General features: G+C 39.4%; 1 protein-coding gene across 33 annotated transcripts in view; it reads left to right on the top strand.

Moving 5' to 3' along the window:
• The window catches only part of ESR1 (estrogen receptor 1), a 384,969-nt gene that overhangs the window by 285,594 nt on the left and 78,862 nt on the right, over window positions 1-20,513 (top strand). For 32 of the 33 annotated variants that reach the window (XR_014836665.1, XR_014836701.1, XR_014836687.1 and 29 more), the window contains 1 exon segment: window positions 20,286-20,424. Coding sequence is in view for 27 of the 33 variants with exons in the window: in XM_085010425.1 (XP_084866551.1) it covers window positions 20,286-20,424 (139 nt within the window). In the remaining 6 variants the exon portion in view is untranslated. 33 annotated transcript variants of the gene reach the window in all.

Below are 20,513 nucleotides of genomic sequence, written 5' to 3'. Positions count from 1 at the left end.
AAAGTGCACTAATTTCAGTCCTTAAGACATGACTTGAACATAATAGATCTTCAATAAATATTTGAGGTGGTGACCTTTTTTGTTGTATTGGTTTTCCTGAGCCAATCTTGGAGTAAAGGGCAGAGAAGCTGATCTTTTGGATCATTTCAAACAGGTGGGAAGCCTGAGTGACAAGAAGGTTTTCAGCCCATCTGAGAGTGTTATTCTAATACTTGATCCCAGCTGACAAAATGGGGCAAATAAAAATATTTTACTTATTTATTTTTTCATCTTTTTAGGGCTGCACCTGCAGCATATGGAAGTTTCCAGGCTAGGGGTGAATCAGAGCTGTAGCTGCCAGCCTACACCAGAGCCACAGTAACATGGGATCCGAGCCGAGTCTGTGACCTACACCACAGCTCATGGCAACGTCGGATCCTTAACCCACTGAGTGAGGCCAGGGATGGAATCTGCATCCTCATGGGTACTAGCTGGGTTTGTTACCGCTGATCCACGATGTGAACCCCAATAAGAATCTTTTGTAATAGGTACTGTCTCTCCCTATACCAGGGCCCTCCCTAGTCCTGCCAAAAGAACAAAATGGCAAAAAACAAAAACAAAAAGACAGTGTGAAAAGCATCTCACTGTTTCTTGTTTTGCTTGTCTCACCCGACCTCAGTTGCTGGGACTATATTTCATCAGTCTTTGGGGGAAATCGGTATTACTATATCTTTGGCTTCTGAATTTTCTCATAATATACTTTCTTTTTTCATCCATTCAACTGATCTGTGATTTACCACTGGGCTAGCAAATGAAAGGATCTGTGGTAGACCATTCAAGAAATAGAAATGGAGACGTTAGGGAGTTCCCGTCGTGGCGCAGTGGTTAAGGAATCCGACTAGGAACCATGAGGTTGCGGGTTCGGTCCCTGCCCTTGCTCAGTGGGTTAATGATCCGGCGTTGCCGTGAGCTGTGGTGTAGGTTGCAGACACGGCTCGGATCCCACGTTGCTGCGGCTCTGGCGTAGGCCGGTGGCTACAGCTCCGATTCGACCCCTAGCCTGGGAACCTCCATATGCCGCGGGAGTGGCCCAAGAAATAGCAACAACAACAACAAAAAGACAAAAAAGATAAAAGATAAAAAAAAAAAAAGAAAGAAATGGAGACGTTAGATAACTGCAAATGCAAGCAGTTGTGCTCAAGTGATGAGATCTGTTTTGTGGCAACCTTAAGAAACTTGGAATGCTTTGTACACTCTGATCCAAAAAAAAAAAAAATTTTTTTTTTCAATCTCTGTCCCAGTGTTGCAAAATGAGACAAAAGACACAAAGTATCCCTGGAGGGTTCACACTGTAGCTGTAGGAGTTTCTAGTGGACAAGTATGCCCCATTTGGACTGCTGGTACTGATGCATCAGGAGAAAAATACCTCCTGAGAAGTAATGTGCAGAATAGCTATGATTGCTGGAAGCTGATAGATCCAAGAATCTAAGTTATTTTTCAACAAACCACCGTTCCACTTTCTGTCTTTCTTGACATCAACTGTGCTTTTAGCAGGGCAAGAGCAATTTGAAATTTTTGTTAAAGAGTTCAAAATTCAAATCAAGTTCACTTTGCTAAAACTCCATTGGATGGAGTAGCAGAAGAGAAAAATGGAAATAAAATGTAATGGAATATTTTTGAAGATGCCACGATCCTGAAAACATAAGAAAACAGGCAGCTGAAAGCCAAGGGAAGGGAAAGAGCTTTGGGGGTCTCCCCGAAGTCTTCCAGAAATGATGAGGGAACCCTAGTCCTTGTTACTTGCTAGAATTTTGTTATTAGGAATATTATTTGCTCTTAGATATATGTATTTTATTATTATTAGTCTTTCTTTTTATTTTCTTTGTAGTTAGGATTATTCTTTCTTTTCTTTTTCTTTGGTATTTCTCCGAATCCTTCCAACTTGTTATTTCTCTGAATCATTCCACTTAATCATTTGAATATTGCATGGCTAGGAAAATTGTACTTGTAAATATGCCATTTGCACATAGCCACAAAGATAATGAGGCCTAGTCCAGGAGACCCTACTGTTAGGATATAGTAGTTGCCAATCAAATCAGCATTAAATGTTTTTTTCTATTCATTTCCAGATCCTGGTATTTGCTCAGAATATTTTTGATTATTATTTTTGTGAAAAGCACTGTTCTGGGTTCTTAGGGGGAAGCAAAGATGAGTGAACTTTCCTCTTCCTCTCTAGTAAGTCCATGCGTTGGAGGGGTAGTGTCTTCTAGAGCTGGGGAAAGACTGAGAGAAGGGATCAGAAACCTTTTTCAGTCAACCAATTACATTTTTCTGAAAGCATGTCATTAGTTATACACAGTCTTGGAGACTCTGGGTAAAGACTGTATCATTTCTCTACTGAACCAAGAGTAATCAGTTCTCATAAGACTGAGGATTCTTCCTATATTTATGACCAAGATCTATTTTCTTCCTTCCAGCTTACATTCTGAAGTTCAGGTGTTCTTCACATTCTTATTTTACCTAAAGCAGAATCCTTTCACACATTTGCATGTCTTTTTAAAAAAATTTTATTGAAGAATAGTTGACTTATAATGTTGTGTTCATTTCCATTTGCATACTTTTCAGACGATTTGGCGTTGCTATCAATTTTTAGTGCTAAAATTTTACTTTTAAGATGCCTTGGACTGAATACCTAGAAGCTCTTCAAAGTGAGCTGGGTGGACAGTTCTTACCTCATCCATTCTGGCCACCCCTCATAATGGTCGTGTTAAAGCTTATGGCCAAGTGGGTGACTTTGTCCTTCTGGCCAATTCTCAGCTTGCCATTTACATTCAGAGAAAACTTCATACATCTGCCACATCTTTATGAGATATTTGAAAGATTAGAAGCATGTATTTTTTTAAGTTTTACCTGTCTATCTTCTTATTAACAGGTTTTACTATCTCTTTAAATAAAATGTGCTTTTTTGATATCTCAAGGTCATTTTCTAATTCATCAAATTCATAATCTCTTTAAGATTTGCCGTTTACCTATAGTGTTCAAATCATGATGATTTTTCACAGACATTCTTTAGTTAAGTAAAGATATTACTGACTTCCCTTAATAGTTCATGAAATGAGTCACTGAACATGAATCACTAAGGCCAGCTTCTGTACATGCTCTTAAATAGCAGTTATGTTACTAGATCTGTATCACAACCTTTTTTTTTTTTCAGATCTCTTTGTCTCATATGTGCAAAGCATTCTAATAGTTAAATATATATATATATTTTACTCTTCAATAATGTTTTTAGAGCATTCCAAGAGAAGTAGGAGGCGGGAAAGAACATCCCTGTTGTAACATGATGTGCATGAAATTACCAGTGGCCTCTGATTATCAGGGGAGTCATTGGCTTCTATCCTTCCCAAGGGGTTCTTAACCTGGGGTCCATGGATATGGAGAATTCTTTAAAAAAAACCTGAACTTAGGGAGTCCCCATTGTGGCACATTGAGTTAATTATCTAGCTTGCTCTATGGAGGTGCCAGCCTGGCTCAGTGGGTTGAGGATCTGGCATTTGCCGCTGGCCCAGAATTTCCTGCTGTAGGTGTGGCCGAAAAAGAAAAAAACAAATTTAAATCGAGTTTAATTGGTTTTATTTTGTGATTTTAAAAATACCTCCTTTTATGCATCTAGAACCCTATTCTGACAAGGGTCCATAGATGACTCCCAAATTGAGCAGAAATATTTAAGAATCCTGTCATAAGTACATTTCAACCTGTAAACTTAAGATGATGAAAGTCATGGTTTGAGAAGAAAATTTGTCATCTGCATAATATTTGGTACTATTTATCATTAAAAAGGAGCTGAAGCAATGATAGCTACCATTTATTTATCAACCACCAGGGTTTTCCAGGCAATGTGATACTTCTTAGTTTTCACCACTACATGCCATAGGGATACTATTATCATTTCCATATGGTAGATGCAGTACCTGAAGCCCAGAGCAATTCCTTCATTTAAAAATTTTCATAAAGCATGCATTAAGAGCAGGCATTAAAAAAAAAAAGAAAAAAAGCAGGCATTGTGCCAGGCACCAGAGATGAAATAGTCTAGGAAGTGGCAAAGCTGGCCTTGACAAAGCCCATTGTCCCTTCCATCACACACTGCATCTTCGTGATATTCTACACTGGAAAATTTAAAAATCCTGTTGAGAAACATGGAACTCTAAGAAGGTAGCCAACAGATAGTTTTCTCTTTGTATATATATGAAAGATAATTAGGGCTTCCTGCAAAGCAGTAATTCTGCTCAAGCTTTTCTTCATTCTAGCATTGCTTGAATAAACCAGAGCCCAATCAGTGAGTTCCTGAAATAAGCCCCTTCTCTTCTAGAACCATCACTAGTCCTGTCATCATGAGACAGAATAAAACTATACGTCATTTTCAGTGATGGCATGTGTATGTCCTTGTATCCAAGACAAGTTATCTACTTCTCTGCGTTTCATAAACCTTGCTTCTGTGCCATTGCTTTGTGTGTGGTGGTGAGGGGAAGGAGTAAGGGGGGCTGTTTTGTTGCTTTAGTGATCCCAGGCTTTTCTTGTTTGTGGTCTGAAATACTTAGTACAAGAGATTTTACAATCTTGAAGACAGATTGTATTTTTCATTACAAAATATAAGCCAGGTTTGTGCTGATAAGTACAATTTCTTGGAATCAAAAGAGCCACCTTCATGCCCACCTCCAGTTCTGGCTTAACTCCTCTTTCTGGTTTGGAAGCTGATTTGAGGAGCTGACCAGGACACAAAGAGCTGTTGAAAGTGTGCTGAGGAGTTTTAGCCCATTGTGCCCTGGAGGATTTCCTACCTGCTTCATAGCTGGTAGGAGGAAAAAAGAAAACAAAATAAAAACCCTTTCCTTTGGATTTATGACCATGGAAATAGGTGAGAAATCTGACTCATCCCAACGTAGTGGGCATGGATATTCTGTTTAATTTTAACTTGTAAAAATAAAGACAATGTCTCTATAAGAAGAAAAAAACAATTATGTTTAAAATACTTTTAGTTCCAAGAACTCAAACTGGACAAAGCAATTTCGAATTTCATTTTCCTCATATTTCACTCCAGGCTGATACCTTGCCTGCCAGGCTCGTCCCATCAGCTCTGCCTGCTCCCCACTGGGACGAGCAATGGACAGCTCCAAGGCTGGCACCCTCAGGGCAGTCAGGCCATTCGGCTTCTCCCCAAGGAGGAGGCTGGCGCAAGGTCTGCTGGGAGGCACGGTTGACTTCATTGCATTGGGGAGGTGTCGGGGGGGGGCATGCAGTGCTGCATTTGCCACGTAGTGGACCTTCCCAAGGTCCTGGGGGCAGGAGAACAGAGCAGTGGCCAGCTCCTTGAGTCTGGGACCCTGTCTCCCCTCGGGGCCCCCTTTTGATTAAGGTGGAAGAACAGAGGTTATCTTTTCATGCTCCTCTCCTCACATGAGAGAGTGGATGGACGTGTTGCATCACCTCAGCCAGCAATGATCAGGAAGCAATGTGTTTTATGCCATTTGCGAATTCTTATTATTGAAAGTATTTTGATAAAGAGTCACAGCCATGGCCAGTTTTTGTTTTTGTTTTTGTTTTTTTCAGAATCTGTAAATAGCAGATGTTTATTTTTCCCTTTCTGGACATCTGTTTAACAACTTTGGACATAATGAGTACAAAGAAAGGAAAGCATATGCCTGCCCATGCTGTATTTTTCTTTTTAAAAAACTTGTCAAGTCATTGTTTTCGGTCTGGGGGAAAAACGGTGATCATTTTGATGTGCTGGTATTTTCCATGGCATCTTGGTCTCTTTTTTCTCTAGGCATATTTCTTCTAATTGATGCCACCAATCCCATGATTTCAGTGCTCACCTTGTTCCTGATAAAACCCAAACCTGTGACTTCAGGCTGCGCCATGCTTCTCAGCTTCAGAACTTTCCTTCAGCAACCCACTGGACTCTTCCACGTGGTTGCTCCATATGAGGCTGAGATTAAACATTCCCGCCCTGTGCTCACTCCCTTCTCCCGTGCACCTCCTCTTCCTTGTCTCTGTCCATCACTGGGACCAGCTCTACCGTCCCAACCCTGGAGAGCTCCTTGGCTGCTTCTCCCCCTCCTTCTGTCTCATCAGTTGTTAAATTGGTGACATTCACCTTCCCTAATATCAGCGGGTCTCTTTCTGTTTATTCTCCTACTTGAATGAAGTCTTCACTGGTCACCCTAGCTTTAAAATCCCTCAGTGGCTCCTCTTTGCCCTAAAGGTGAAGCCTAAGCTCCTTGGCACCACCTGGTCCTGGCTTCCTTCTAACGCACCACCCTCTGTTTTCTGTATCCCTGCATATGTGGTCTAGGGACAGTTTCAGAAACATGCCGTACTTGATTAGCGTAGACCCTAATTTAATGACTGGTGTCCTTATAGAAAGAGAAGAGACACAGAAAAACATGAGACACTAGAGACAGAGATTGGAAATGATGTATCTACAAGCCAGGGGATACTAAGCATTGCCAGTGACACTAGAAGCTCAGGAAAGGTGTGGAGCAGATTTGACCCTCGTGTCCTTGGAGGGAGCATGGTCCTGCCAAAACTTTGATTTCAGGCTTCTGACTTCCAGAAATGTTGTTTTCTGTTTTGTTTTTGTTTTTGTTTTTAATGCCAGCCAGTTTGTGGTACTTTGTAACAACAGACCTAAGAAACTAATACAGCTGCTCTTCACTTTTATTAGGAAATCCTATTGTAGTTCCTATTGTGAACCTTAGGCAGTCAGCATTATCGAGGGGACCCAGTACCAAGCTGTGGGCCATGTTGAGTCAGGAAAAAAATAAATAAATAAAAAAAGGAATAGTTCTTGCTTTGAAGGTAATTGATATTTAGAGAGTCTCTCTCTTAGGTTCACCTAGCTGCCCACTTTATTTTTAGAGTGGTTATTTAATGGCCTGGCAAGAACCACTGTGCTTATAAAAGGATCCACCATGGAGGAAAGAAATATGGTCTCTGGTTTTCTAATCTCCTGATGGCCTCTCTTAACAATGGTGTATATAAGGTCAGTGTTCGCTGACTTCAGATCTTGGGTGGAAGAGGCTGAAATAGTTCTTTCTCCTTCCATTTGTTGCTTGTTCTCTCTGGGGCTGAAATGCATGTAGGACAAAGGGAAAGAATGTGGGGAGTGGGAAGCTATGGGAAGACTGAAAGGGAGGGAACAACCGTTTCTAAATAAATCCCTCATGTGCTTGTAAGACCCTCAGGCCCCACCGTCCCCAGGTTGGGGCCCTGTCCCTTCTTGGTGCAGAGTCCCTATATCTTGTCCTCTGATTTCTCAGTGGAATTGTTGTTATGTGGTTTGATACTCAACATTTCCGTTACTTCCTGGTGATTTGGGCTTGCAAAACTCCCATTGTAAAGTTCTGAATTTAACTAAAACAAAGGGAGAATAAGCCTCTTTTTTGCTCCTAATTCATTCTAGAACCAGATGTTCCTGGGTCATTGGCAATAACAGGTGTTCCTTTAACTTTTTAATCGCGCGTGCGTGCGTGTGTGCGTGCGTGTGTGTGTGTGTGTGTGTGTGTGTGTGAGAGAGAGAGAGAGAGAGAGAGAGGGAGGGAGAGAGGGAGAGGTAACACTCCCTAAAACTATAAGATAGTCATCAATTTTGGCTTCACTGAGGGACGTGAGAGGCAGGAGGAACTCATCGTTTTTCATTTGTTTGGGGCACTTGCTCGAAAAAGGAGATTGTCTGCTTCCCTCTCAATCTTTGTGTTGATGACATTTGTAGTGTTTACCAGGAGCATACAGTTATCCGGAAAACTCAGACTCATGACAATAGTATTTGAAATGCTTCTGTAGGTCTGCTCCAAGGTAGACAGGAAGAAATGTATGTTCCAAGGTACAAGTGCTTGTTGACTTTTAAATGCAGCCAGCCCGTGCTCTTTATCAGGGAACTCAGAATCGCTCCGCAGTGCTGGCCTTCCTGTCCATTTGACAAGCATGTCAAAGCACAGTCTTAAGTACTTGATAGTTTATTAATTTTTTTTCCTTCTTTAGTTTGCCATCGACTCTCAGAAACTGGAAAATAATTTCTTCTACTTTTTCCCCCTTTCTCATTTAAGATGAAATTGATTTCTTTCTGAGCTTGTAAAGGGAAGAAAATTAAGCTGTAGTTAATACAATTGCTTTGCTGAATAAAAATAAAAGACCAGTTTACTTTCAAGCTGTGCTGTATCAGAGTAAAAAGCTGTTTTGTCTCTCCAAGGAAGGATTTTGACATGAGAGAGTGCAAAATTTTGTATTATCAGTATAGAATAATTGTAGCCGAGACAAGAAGTAATAGAATTGTTTGTTTGGCAGATGGGGGGAGGGGAGTTTTGTGTGTGTGTTTGGAAAATTGGGAAGCTAGGAGACACTCTTAAATCCATCAGCTTCTCCAGAACTCTTCTCAAATGCTTATTGTCATGACAACCATCTCTTCATAATCCAAGGCTCCTGGTGTAATACAGATGGGGTTGGTAACAAGGTAGAGTTGCCATCTGCTTTGTTTTCTCAGAGGGACTTTTTTTTTTGGATCCCCAAGTATGATCCTGATATCTGAAAGTCTTGACTTATTTTTCTTTCTGGAGTCATATATAGTTGTGAGATTAATTCTTTTCTCCTGACAAACTACTACTTTTTTTCCCCGTTTGAGAGCCACATCTGTGGCATATACAAGTTCCCAGGCTAGGGGCTGAATAAGAGCCACAGCTGCCGCCTTATGCCACAGCAACACAGGACCCGAGCCACATCTGCAACCTATACCACAGCTCATGGCAACGCTGGATCCTTAACCCACTGAGCAAGGCCAGGGATTGAACCCACATTCTCATGAATACTAGTCAGGTTTGTTAACTGCTGAGCCCTGAAGGGAACTCCCAACCTACTTCTTTATCTGTCATCTCATACCCTACTTATTGATGAAGGGAGAAAACAAGGATAATTATGAGTGTGGGAAAACAGACCTGTTCTAATGATTTATTCCTTTATCTGCTTTGGAGAGTCTGATATGAGGTCCCTAGTCATTCAGCAGTACAATCAAAAGTGAGGTCAGAAAAAAGCAGGAGTCAGGCAATAATTTTGCCAGGAAACAGGTGAAATTGTCACTGCTTTTGAATGTTGTATTAATATCTGTGCCTCTTGATGGTAGGGCTTTGTGCAGTCTGTAATAGGCTCTGTTGTTCTTATTTTCCAACAAAAAGGAGCACATAAACACTTTGTGAGAGGAAAACCTTTTCCTGTTACTAAATTTGGAGAGAAATTTGCCAGATAAATGAATGCTAACATGTGGAATGCAGACTGATGCCCCTTTACCGAAGATGCCATGACATTTTCGCATATCCACTTACTACAAGACTGAGAACATAATTTTTTAAAGGAAGCTAGTTCACATTTCACAAGTTCATATGTGCTGTGATCATAATTAAGATATATCCAACCTTTGAGAAATAAGAAGATATATATCTAGCTGTGTAAATATGTGTGCTAAACTAAATCACTAAATAAAGGTTAAGAGAAATAGTGTAGAATCTTTGTATTTTAATTATTTCCATATTTCTCTCTTCATATTTTAATTATTTTATGTATGCTACAATATATAATTCTAACCTTAAAGTCTTGAGGCGCTTTTATGCTATAGCTCCGTTTTTCTTTCTGAGCAGGGTTCTACAATTATCTCTCTAGATCAGAGGTTATTTATTTCCATACACTCTATTTCTTTGGTCCTATATGTTGATGTGGAAACATAATCAAATACTGATGCATAAGCAAAGTGAAACCACAGACAGATCACACACACAGAAGCATATCCAAAGACATGTACAATGAGTAAACAATAAACGTGGACTGATGTTTGAGGCAGGGAAAAACTTCTACAAGATGTTTGAGGTAGAGTCCAAATGTAGTTTTGGGAGTATGTCTAAGAATTTTTCAAAGGAGCATTATAAGGAGCATGGTTCCTTGAGTAGAGTTCTGGGAACGGGTCTAAAACTAAAGAGTTGAGCAAATGCAAAACCAGCGATGTGCTTGGAGAGCCTGTCCTGATAAGCAGCCTACGCATTGTACCTGAGATCTTTTCAAAGGAAAGACGGTTTTCTGCATTGAGTTTATCCCTCATGTATGTCTTGTAAAGGAAATGTCTGGGAAGAATCTCAGGTCTTTCTTCCTTTTAGTCTCTCTTTCATTTAGATAAAAATGTGGAAGAAGTAGTATAACTGCAAACACCACTGTTGGTTTGGATGTGCTATAGAAACACCACCTTTGAATCTGTGTATGTCACAATAATTTTCAGAGTAAAATGTGTTCGGCTCTGTTGGGCTGTTCAGAAGGAATTAGTAATGATGTCACAGGGTCTTCATCATATAGTGTCAGCTGAAACATGGCACCCTTGTCAGGTTGCAGAGTCAAGCTTGGAAAGTTTGTGGATTTATGTTGATATCATGACTTTCATCACTTGTAATTCATTCAGCATATGGTCCTCTGAATAAGGGGTATTTAAAGTTTGCACCATTAATTTTAGAAGGCAGTACCTTTGTTTATTTTAAAGGCTCTGGACTGAATTCTTCAGTCTGCTCAAATTAATTTGGCTAGTCAACTCTGTGACATACTTTAAAAATATCAAATTCATCACATTCAGTTCTTTCTTACTACTGGTTTTTAGTGCTTAAGGCGGCCTTGAGAACACCACCCTCTTTCCCAAGGCAGGTAGTCACCACAGGGTAAGATTCATTCTCTCTACCCCAAGGCAAATAAAAAGCAGCAAAGACAATGTGGAGGTCTGCTGAGTTCGGTAGAAAAACCATCGGCCATTTATATTGGGGGTGTGGTGTATGCAGACGGATTTGCTAAACATCTTGAAATGCTTTGAGTATAATAAAACCCCAAACGTGCTTTCTTTTTTCATTTTTTCGCGTATGTATTTTAGGAGAAATACAATCCACATGCTCTTGTTCCCTCCACTTTTAAATCATGAAAATGTTGTTGTGTAAGAGCCCTTTGATGTCCAGGAAGTCTTTTATCCTTCTTATTAGGTTATTTATATATATATATATTTATATTTATATAATATATAAATAAATAAGAAAAAATAAACAGAAAACACAACATGATGTCATGACTTAGGGCAAACACAAAGTGCCCGATTTAAACTCAAAAAAAGTTCTAAATCTACAATATTAAAACAAACAAACAAACAAAAAAACATTTCTTTTAGTGCTTTGCAAAAGTTCTGTTCTTTTCTGTTGGGTGGAACTTCCAGCCTGGTGGGATGAAGTAGGGAAGAGAACACATGTTCATTGAGTAGTGACTCTGGTGCTTTGGGACATGTGCTAACTGCTTAATTTTTACGATAACCCCAAAGTGGTTATTTTACAAATGAGATGAGCTCTCAGAGACCTTAAGGAATTGGCCATGGGCCACGGAAGAATTTCAAGCCAGGTCTGCACGACGTCTCAGCTCAAACTCTTTTAATTACATCTGTCCTTCTCATTCTGTTATAGGGATGGGGTGGGGGTGTACCTTCCAATCAAAAGTCCCATCTTGGGAAGTAACTTGGAAATATCTAGTAAATGGACCCAAGTATGAGGATATTGTAGCTTCTGGAAAGTGTCCAGAGCTTGATATTGACAAGGTGGATATTTAGTGTGGTGTCTTCACGAGGGCTTTGAATAAATGATACTGTGCCAGAGAGGGCCTGGGCATACTTCCTTTCATTATAGCAGACAAAAACCAGAATACACTCAGGGATAATGATAGGGGACAGGTGCCAGTGGAGACCCATGTTCTTGCCCTGTGATTCCATATGTTTAAACAAGTGATATTCTATTACCATTTATTTTACGTTTTATTATTTTTTTTGCCACACCCAAGGCATTGCCATGAGCTGCGGTGTAAGTTGCAGATGCGGCTCGGATCTGATGTTGCTGTGGCTGTGGCGTGGGCCAGGCGCTACAGCTCTGATTCAGCCTCTAGCCTGGGAACCTCCATATGCCTTGGGTGAGGGCCTAAAAAAACAAAAAAATAATACAAAAAAAATAGATTAAATTCTTTTCTTAGAAAAGAATTTTTCAGTGCTTATATGTTATTGGAGACATCCTAAAATGGTATAGAATGGGAATCAAAATTCTAATGGGTCTCTCTATAATGAGGCTGCATAGAAAAGAGTTTTATTGGGGGGGGTGCATATTATAGTCACCTATACCGTGGGGTACACAATTCATAGCTCGGCATTAAGTTACTATCTTTTGGAGGAAAAGAAGAGAAAAGTACCAAACGGAGGATGTGCAGATTGCTTAGCATTGGAACTGGGATCTAGGTTCTTCTGATAGTATCTGTTCAATAGGCTTTCTCCCAGAAATCCCAAGTCTTATTCAGTTTTTAGTTGTTTTGTGTTACAATCTCATGTTTCATTACATTATTTCTTAAAAAAAAAAAAACACCTTATTTTGCTTTGGCATCAAGGGTAAAAGGGACAAATTATTTAAAAAATTTTTTTTTCATTGAGTTAAGGCAATACAGAAAGAATGCAATGGGCAATTTTATAACTGACATTTTAGAGAACATTGGGGTCATCATATGACTGAGAACATGATTAATTTTTTGAAGGTCAGGAAACTAATATTTTTTTTTTCAGTGGATTTACTAAGGGAACCAACCACCTGGCTTCTAGTTTTGAGATGACTGCTCCCTAGGAAAAAGTTGCTTTTTTTTGTTCTTCACAGGGATTTTACTTTGCTTTTCATCTATAAAAATTGTATTCCATGGAAATAAGAGATATAATTATTGTAGCACTCATTTTTTTCTCATGCCTCTCCTGAAGAGCCACTCTGGTCTATCTTTTACCCCACAATAGTACAAAATTTAACAAGCATCCACATTATATTAGTCATTTTGCTTTGGGCTCTCGGCACACTTTGCAGTGTGGTTTCTAAGAGCCTTGCCCCACCCAGTAAGAATGGGTAAGGCTTTAAGTATCTCCAATGTGCCAATGCAAATTAAGCAATTTGTGTGGCTGTCCCCAGGAGAGTGGGGAAGAGGGCTTAGGATCTCAAGATGCCCAAGGGTGAGGGGAAGACATGACATGAACTCCTTTCGCAGTCAAAACTCAGTTAAAAATCTTGGATGAAAGATAGTTACTTTATAAGGAAGAAAGAAGGCAGAAATAGCTTGGTGAGGAGGCTGGAATCAACACTCTGGTTGTCTGTACAGAGAGGGCCTTTTTCTATGAAAGAGGCTTCTCCCAACTTCAGTAGATCCTTGCTCACATAGACAGGGAGTAGGGCTTGAGACATTTCTGTCTGTTTCCAACAGATTCTACCCCTGGGTACTTTATTCCCAGACCTATGAGTGCAGACTAGAGAAAAAGACCCATGTTTGATTTCTTTGAACATTTTATAAAGTGAGATTTCCTTACATCTGATTTCCCTTGTTCTCAATAAACTATTGTTAATACTTTTGAGGTACGCACTCTGTCCCACTGGTGTGGATTCCACAGCCCTGCAGACCCCTTGCCACTGTCACTGAGATGAGAGTCCCCAAGTGATGGGGTGTGAATCACTTCTCACTTTGTCACCTGTAAGAAGAGCTGTCACTGATGCCTCCATTCATATCCCATAGATGCTGTTAGCTCCCTGTCTTCCAGTTGGCAACACTTTCCAAGTGTTCAAGAAAGGCACTGTTGAATGCCTGTAAGTTATGATACAGATTCAACTGAAGTTGCATGTTAGATTACTCTTCCTGTTTATAAGGAAAACAAGCCAAAGGACCGAAACCTGATGTCCATAGGCAGTTAGCCCAGGATAATTGTTTTGGGGATTTATTGCATTGTTTTCCACTTTTGGATATGAATTGAAAGCATTAAAGGACATTTATTTATTCCACATCAAAAGAGCATTTAGTTCCTGTGTGGTTAAAATGATATTGGGATAAGTATATTGGAAGAAAGGAGACACTCCACTCAGTAACTTTCTTTGGTAGCCCTCACATTCCTTGAGAAGGTTAATTGACAGTCTTTGCACACTCCCTGCAACCCTGTCCCCAGAACTTTCAGAGGACACTTTGCAAGAGATACAATAATCCTTGTCTGCAGGCAATATGCACAGCTGGGAAAGATAATTAAATAGACTATTTCTTTTTGAGAGATCAACATCGTTTCATCAGAAGGACCCAGCAATTCTGTTGGACTCAGACTGAAACTATTACTAACAGACATACTTCAGACAGATTTCATAATCACTAGACTTCTGTGGTGCAAATGGTTATGGCGAGCTTCTGAAGCTCCCCAAAGACCACTAGCACTGTCAGATTAAAATAGCACTGAAGTTTAAAGTGAGCATTAAAGTATGATTCAGTTTAATATGTAACGTTGCTACCGGAAAGTGCTTCTTTGGTTTTCCCAAATTGATTGGTTGCATGGCTGCAGTTTTCTCGCGAGATACCTATGAAATCTCATTCTGTGATTGTTGGGGCTTATGGAGGGTGTTGAATAACATGCTGTAGATTTCATGGCGGGTGACATTATCATGTTATTTTTTTTTTTTCCCCTCACATCACACAGAGAATGTCATGAAAAGAGAGAAAATACCCCACTTTTGAATGTTAACATTTCTGAAAGTGAGTTTGATTTCTAGGGTAAGTTTTTATTGCTGTCATGCTATCATGCAACCAAAAGGGTGGGGTGAAATTTTAAAGAATTAAAAATTCCCTGTGAGCTTTCCTTTTAAGTACTTCTCACTGGAGTTGTTTTATCCCATTAGGCATCAGCTAATCAGACAGAGAAGCATTTCTTGCTGCCTCAGGCAGTGCTTCTTCCAGAGCAAGGCTAGTCCATTTTGACCCAGTGTGCACACTATAGGTAAATCGTTGCACTGTGTAGGGATACCTGTTCTTCTTTCTCCTCAGGATTCCTAAAGCCTGGTCACTGTCTTTTGATCCCTTAGTTTTTCTTATGAGCAGAACTGCCCATTTTCTTTCCAGTGGTCAATCCTACTTTATGTGAGCGAGGTCCACTCTTTCCAAGGGAAGACAACGGCTCTGATAAAATAAATGCAACACTCTTATCTGCCTTGGCATGGCTGAGTGATGTCGCAGAAGGCGCAATATATTTTGACTTTAAGAATAAAAAAAGCAGAATTTGGAGTTCCCATCATGGCTTACCAATAATGAACCCAACTAGTATCCATGAGGATGTGGGTTCGATACCTAGCCTCGCTCAGTGGGTTAAGGTTCTGGCATTGCCTGGAGCTGCAGTGTGGGTTGCAGATGTGGCTCAGATCTTGCGTTGCTGTGACTGTGGCATAGGCTGGCAGCTGGACCTCTGATTCGACCCCTACCTAGCCCAGGAAGTTCCATATGCCGCGGGTGCACCCATAAAAAGACAAAAAAAAAAAAAAAAAGCAGAATTTGATAGAAGCATGAGTTCTGTGCTTCTATTAAGTACATAGTCAAGCAGGATTTACAGATAACCCTGCATAATTAACATGAATATCATGTAAGATAATGACCTATGAGGAGCACTTGAAAAGATGCTCCATATCATTAGTCATTAGAAAAATGTAAATTAAAATCACAGTGCCAAAGTGATACCTCTGTGCATCTACTAGAATGTCTAAAATGAAAAAGACCAACTGTACCAAGTATTGGCTGAGGATGTGGAGGAACTGGTTCTCTCATTTATTGCTGGTAGGGATGTGAAATGGAACAAGCACATTTTTTTCAGTAGTAAATATGTAATTTATTTGTATAATATTATATAATTATATAATTTTTATTATAGTGGATTTACAATGTTTTTTCAATTTTTACTGTACAGCAAAGTGAGCCAGTTGTGCATGTACATACATTCTTTTTCTCAAATTATCCTCCATCATGTTCCATTGCAAGTGATTGGATATAGTTCCCTGTGCTGTATAGCAGGATCCCATTGCTTATCCACTCCAAATGTAATAGTTTGCATCTACTAAACTCAAACTCCCAGTCCGTCCCACGCCCTCCCCCTCCCCTGGGAAACCACAAGTCTATTCTCCCTGTCCATGAGTTTCTTTCTTTTCTGTAGATAGGTTCATTTGTGCCATATGTTAGATTCCAGATATAGGTGATATTATATGCTGTATGTCTTTCTCTTTCTGACTTACTTCACTTAGTTTGAGAATCTCTAGTTCCATCCATGTTGCTTCAAAGTGGCATTATTTTGTTCTTTCTTATGGCTGAGTAGTATTCCATTGTGTATATGTACCACATCTTCTTAATCCATTCATCTGTCAATGGACATTTAGGTTGTTTTCATGTCTTGGCTATCGTGAATAGTGCTGTAATGAACATAGGGGTGAAAGTATCTTTTTCAGTGAAAAATTTGTCCAGATATATGCCCATGAGTGGAATTGCTGGATCATATGTTAGTTCTATATTTAGTTTTCTGAGGTGCCTCCATACTGTTTTCTGTAATGCTTGTACCAATTTACATTCCCACCAACAGTATAGGAGGGTTCCCTTTTCTCCACATCATCTCCAGCATTTGTTGCTTGTAGTCTTATTAATGATAACCATTCTGACTGGTGTTAAGTGGTACCTCATTGTAGTTTTGATTTGCATTTCTCTAATAATTAGTGATGTTGAGCATTTTCTTGTGTGCCTGTTGCTTATTCTTATGTCTTTTTTGGAGAAATATCTATTCAGGTCTTCTACCCATTTTTCAATTGGATTGTATATTTTTTTGCTGTTGAGTTGCATGAGTTGTTCATATATTTTGGAGATTAAGCCCTTGTTGGTTGCATTATTTGAAACTATTTTCTCCCATTCTGTAGGTTGTCTTTGTTTTTTTTTTTTGTTTTTTTTTTTTTTTCTGGTTTCCTTTGCTGTGCAAAAGCTTAAAAGTTTGATTATGTCCCACTGGTTTACTTGTGTTTTTATTTCTATTGCCTTGGGAGACTGACCTAAGAAAACATTTGTACTATTGATGTCAGAGAATCTTTTGCCTATGTTCTCTTCTAGGAGTTTTATGGTATCTTGTCTTAAATTTAAGTCTTTAAGCCATTTTGAGCTTATTTTTTGTGCATGGTGTGAGGGTGTGTTCCACTTTCATTGATCTACATGTGGCTGTCCAGTTTTCCCAGTACCACATGCTGAGAAGACTGTCTTTTTCCCATTTTATATTCTAGCCACCTTTGTTAGAGATTAATCAACCATAGGTATTTGGGTTCTTTATTCTATTCCATTGGTCTGTATGTTTGTTTTGGTACCAGTACCACACTTTCTTGATTACTGTAGCTTTGTAATATTGTCTGAAGTCTGGGAGAGTTATGCCTCCTGCTTGGTTTTTTTTCTCCCCCCTCTGGATTGCTTTGGCAATTCCTGGTCTTTCATGGTTCCTTATAAGTTTTTGGATTGTTTGTTCTAGTTATGTGAAAAATGTCATGGGTAATTTGACAGGAATTGCATTGAATCTGTAGATCGCTTTGGGTAGTATGGCCATTTTAACAATACTAATTCTTCCAACCCAGGAGCATGGAATAGCTTTCCTTGTCTTTGAATCCTCTTTAATTTCCTTGATTAATGTTTTATAGTTCTCAATGTATAAGTCTTTTACCTCCTAGGTCAGGTTTATTCCTAATAATTTAATTTTGGGGGATGTGATTTTAAAAGGTATTTTATTTTTATTTTCCTTTTCTCATATTGAAATGGTCACTTTTGAAAATAGTTTAAAAGTTTCTTAAAAAGTTAAAGATACCTACCATACACTTACCATATAATCCAACCATAGTATACTTAAATATTTACCCAGGAGAAATGAAAGCATATATCCATACAAAAAAATTGTATGTAGATTGCTCATGACAATTTTATTTGTAATATTCCAGAGAAAGCAAACCAGATAGCCAATGAAAGGATAAACAAATCATTTTTATTGATTATATACATTCAGTGGAATACCATTCATCAGTAAAAAGAATCAACTATTCATGCATGCAACAACATAGAAAAGTTTCAAATTAATTATATTGAATTAAAGCTGTTAGGAAAAAAGTTGAGAAACTCTTGAGAATTAAATTAATCTAGTAATGTTGGAAATATAGAAAGGAAAAAAGGAATTTTATTGTTCCTTTTAAGACAGAATTGGCAAGACTTGGTGATGACATGATGGCTAGATGGGGCTACACTCTGATGTCTTTCTCTGGCTTGGGTTTCTCTATGTGGATCATCACCTATTTGGCTGTAAGGATTACATGAAAGATGGTGCTTAAGTATATGAGAAATTGTGAGCTAATTATTTAATGCTAATTCTTGAAGCAAGACTCTCCAAGAAGAAATGTTCAGTAGGCAAACCTTCAATACTTCTGCTTAAGTATATGTTAATGTATGTCTGCTTAAACATATATTTTGGCTTTTTAGTACATACAAGTATAGATAGCGGATGACAGTATGATATTAGTGAGAAGAAATAAAGAAGAGAACAAGGGAGTTCCCATCGTGGTGCAGTGGTTAACGAATCCGACTAGGAACCATGAGGTTGAGGGTTCGGTCCCTGCCCTTGCTCAGTGGGTTAACGATCCAGCATTGCCGTGAGCTGTGGTGTAGGTTGCAGACGCGGCTCGGATCCCGCGTTGCTGAGGCTCTGGCGTAGGCTGGTGGCTACGGCTCTGATTCGACCCCTAGCCTGGGAACCTCCATATGCCGAGGGAGCAGCCCAAGAAATAGCAAAAAAAGACAAAAAAAAAAAAAAAAAGAAGAGAACAAAAAAAAAAAATGCTATTCCTAGACTCAGTCTCATAGATAAAAGAGAATATAGCATTGAGGGCAGAGAAAGAGAAAGAGGAAGAAGATGTTATGGGATCTCAGGGCAAGAGAACGGGGAACAGGGAGTTCCCTGATGGCTCAGCAGATTAAGGATCTGGAGTTGTTGCTTCTCTGGCTTGGGTTTGATCCCAGGCTCAGGATCTTCCACATGCCATGGGTGCCACCAAAAACAGAACAAAACAGACAAAAAGGAAGAGAGAACAGATTTGTAAGGGAGCAGACTTTATGGACATTTTGTTTATACAATGCTGCTGTCACCCAATAGTTAGATTTGTGTAGTTAGATTTATTTAGTCATTTGACCCAAAGTCTATAATTAATTGCAGCTCATCAGAAGTAGTGTCAATTGTGGTCAAGGGTGCGGGTTCTGGAGATTATATTCCCATCTCTGACATTAACAAATATATAAACTCTGAACATCTGTTTCCTTATCTGCAAAATGATCTCCCCACCAGTTCCCTTCACTTAGAATTATTGTATTACTAAATACTTTAAAATTTTGTATGGATGAGTTCCCCGTCATGGCTCAGCAGAAACAAGTCTGATTATCATCCATGGGGATGCAGGTTCAATCCCTGGCCTCGCTCAGTGGGTTAAGGATCTGGCATTGCCTTGACCCGTGGTGTGGGTTGAAGATGCAGTGCAGATCTAACGTTGCTGTGGCTATGGCTTGGCCAGTTGCTATAGTTCTGACTTGACCCCTAGACTGGGAACCTCCATATGCCACAAGTGCAGCCCTAAAAGGACAAAAAATAACATAAAGTAAATTAAAATAAAATTTTGTATGGAAATTACTTAGCATTGCTTCTAACCCATAGTAAGCATCAATAAATTGACCTTTCTCTTCTTTCCCTTCTCCTTCTCCCCCTCCTCCTTCCTGTTGTTATTATTCTTACTATTAGGCATCTACCATATTGTCAGTGATGACTGGAAAGTCTTACTCTCCCAATGAGCCATTAGAAAACATGGACACATTTTAGTGTTTATTACCAGAAGTATTCATAATGTCACCTTTATTCATCTGACTCAGTCTCCCCCAAGTGATTTATTTACATATGATCTTTTGTTAGTCTTTTGTTGACATGCTGTGAAAAAGAAAGAGCATGGCTTAGGGACCAAGCAAAGAGGTAGAAATTTATAGACTTTGGTCCTGCCCATGCACCAACTCCTTTTTGGCTTAAGGCAGGTAATTGAAATTTCTTGCACTTAAATACCTGCAACTGAAATAGAAATGAGATATAATCACATAGGGCTAAGTAAAAAGCATACAGATTTTAACACTACTTAAGTATAGAACTTTATAGAAAGCTAACTGGTTTGCATCAATTAGTGTATTTCTATAGATGTGACACAAAGGCACTAAGAAAATGCCACGTTGAAGTTCATTGATATACTAGGTGTAGAAAATAGGCCCTACCAGTTCAAATCCCTGGTTGCATTCCCTTCACCCACAATTGCTTTTATTCAAGTCAGCAGGGTTTTCTTATCTTGTTTCAGGATTTTTGGATTTAAGCCTCCATGATCAAGTGCATCTTCTGGAATGTGCCTGGCTAGAGATCCTCATGATTGGTCTTGTCTGGCGCTCCATGGAGCACCCAGGGAAGCTCCTGTTTGCTCCTAACTTGCTCCTGGACAGGTGAGTGACCTGGCTGTAACTTGGGGGAAGCAGATTACTGATACTCACCAGTGTGATTCTGAAGCTCCTTCAATCAGCACTTCATGAAC

This window comes from Sus scrofa, chromosome 1 (genome assembly GCF_054392235.1).
Source record: "Sus scrofa isolate SSC_HxYL_T2T_F1_AM1 chromosome 1, Sscrofa_HxYL_maternal_Yorkshire_Landrace_v2.0, whole genome shotgun sequence".
NCBI lineage: Eukaryota > Metazoa > Chordata > Mammalia > Artiodactyla > Suidae > Sus > Sus scrofa.
This window is presented reverse-complemented; position numbering and strand designations above follow the sequence as displayed.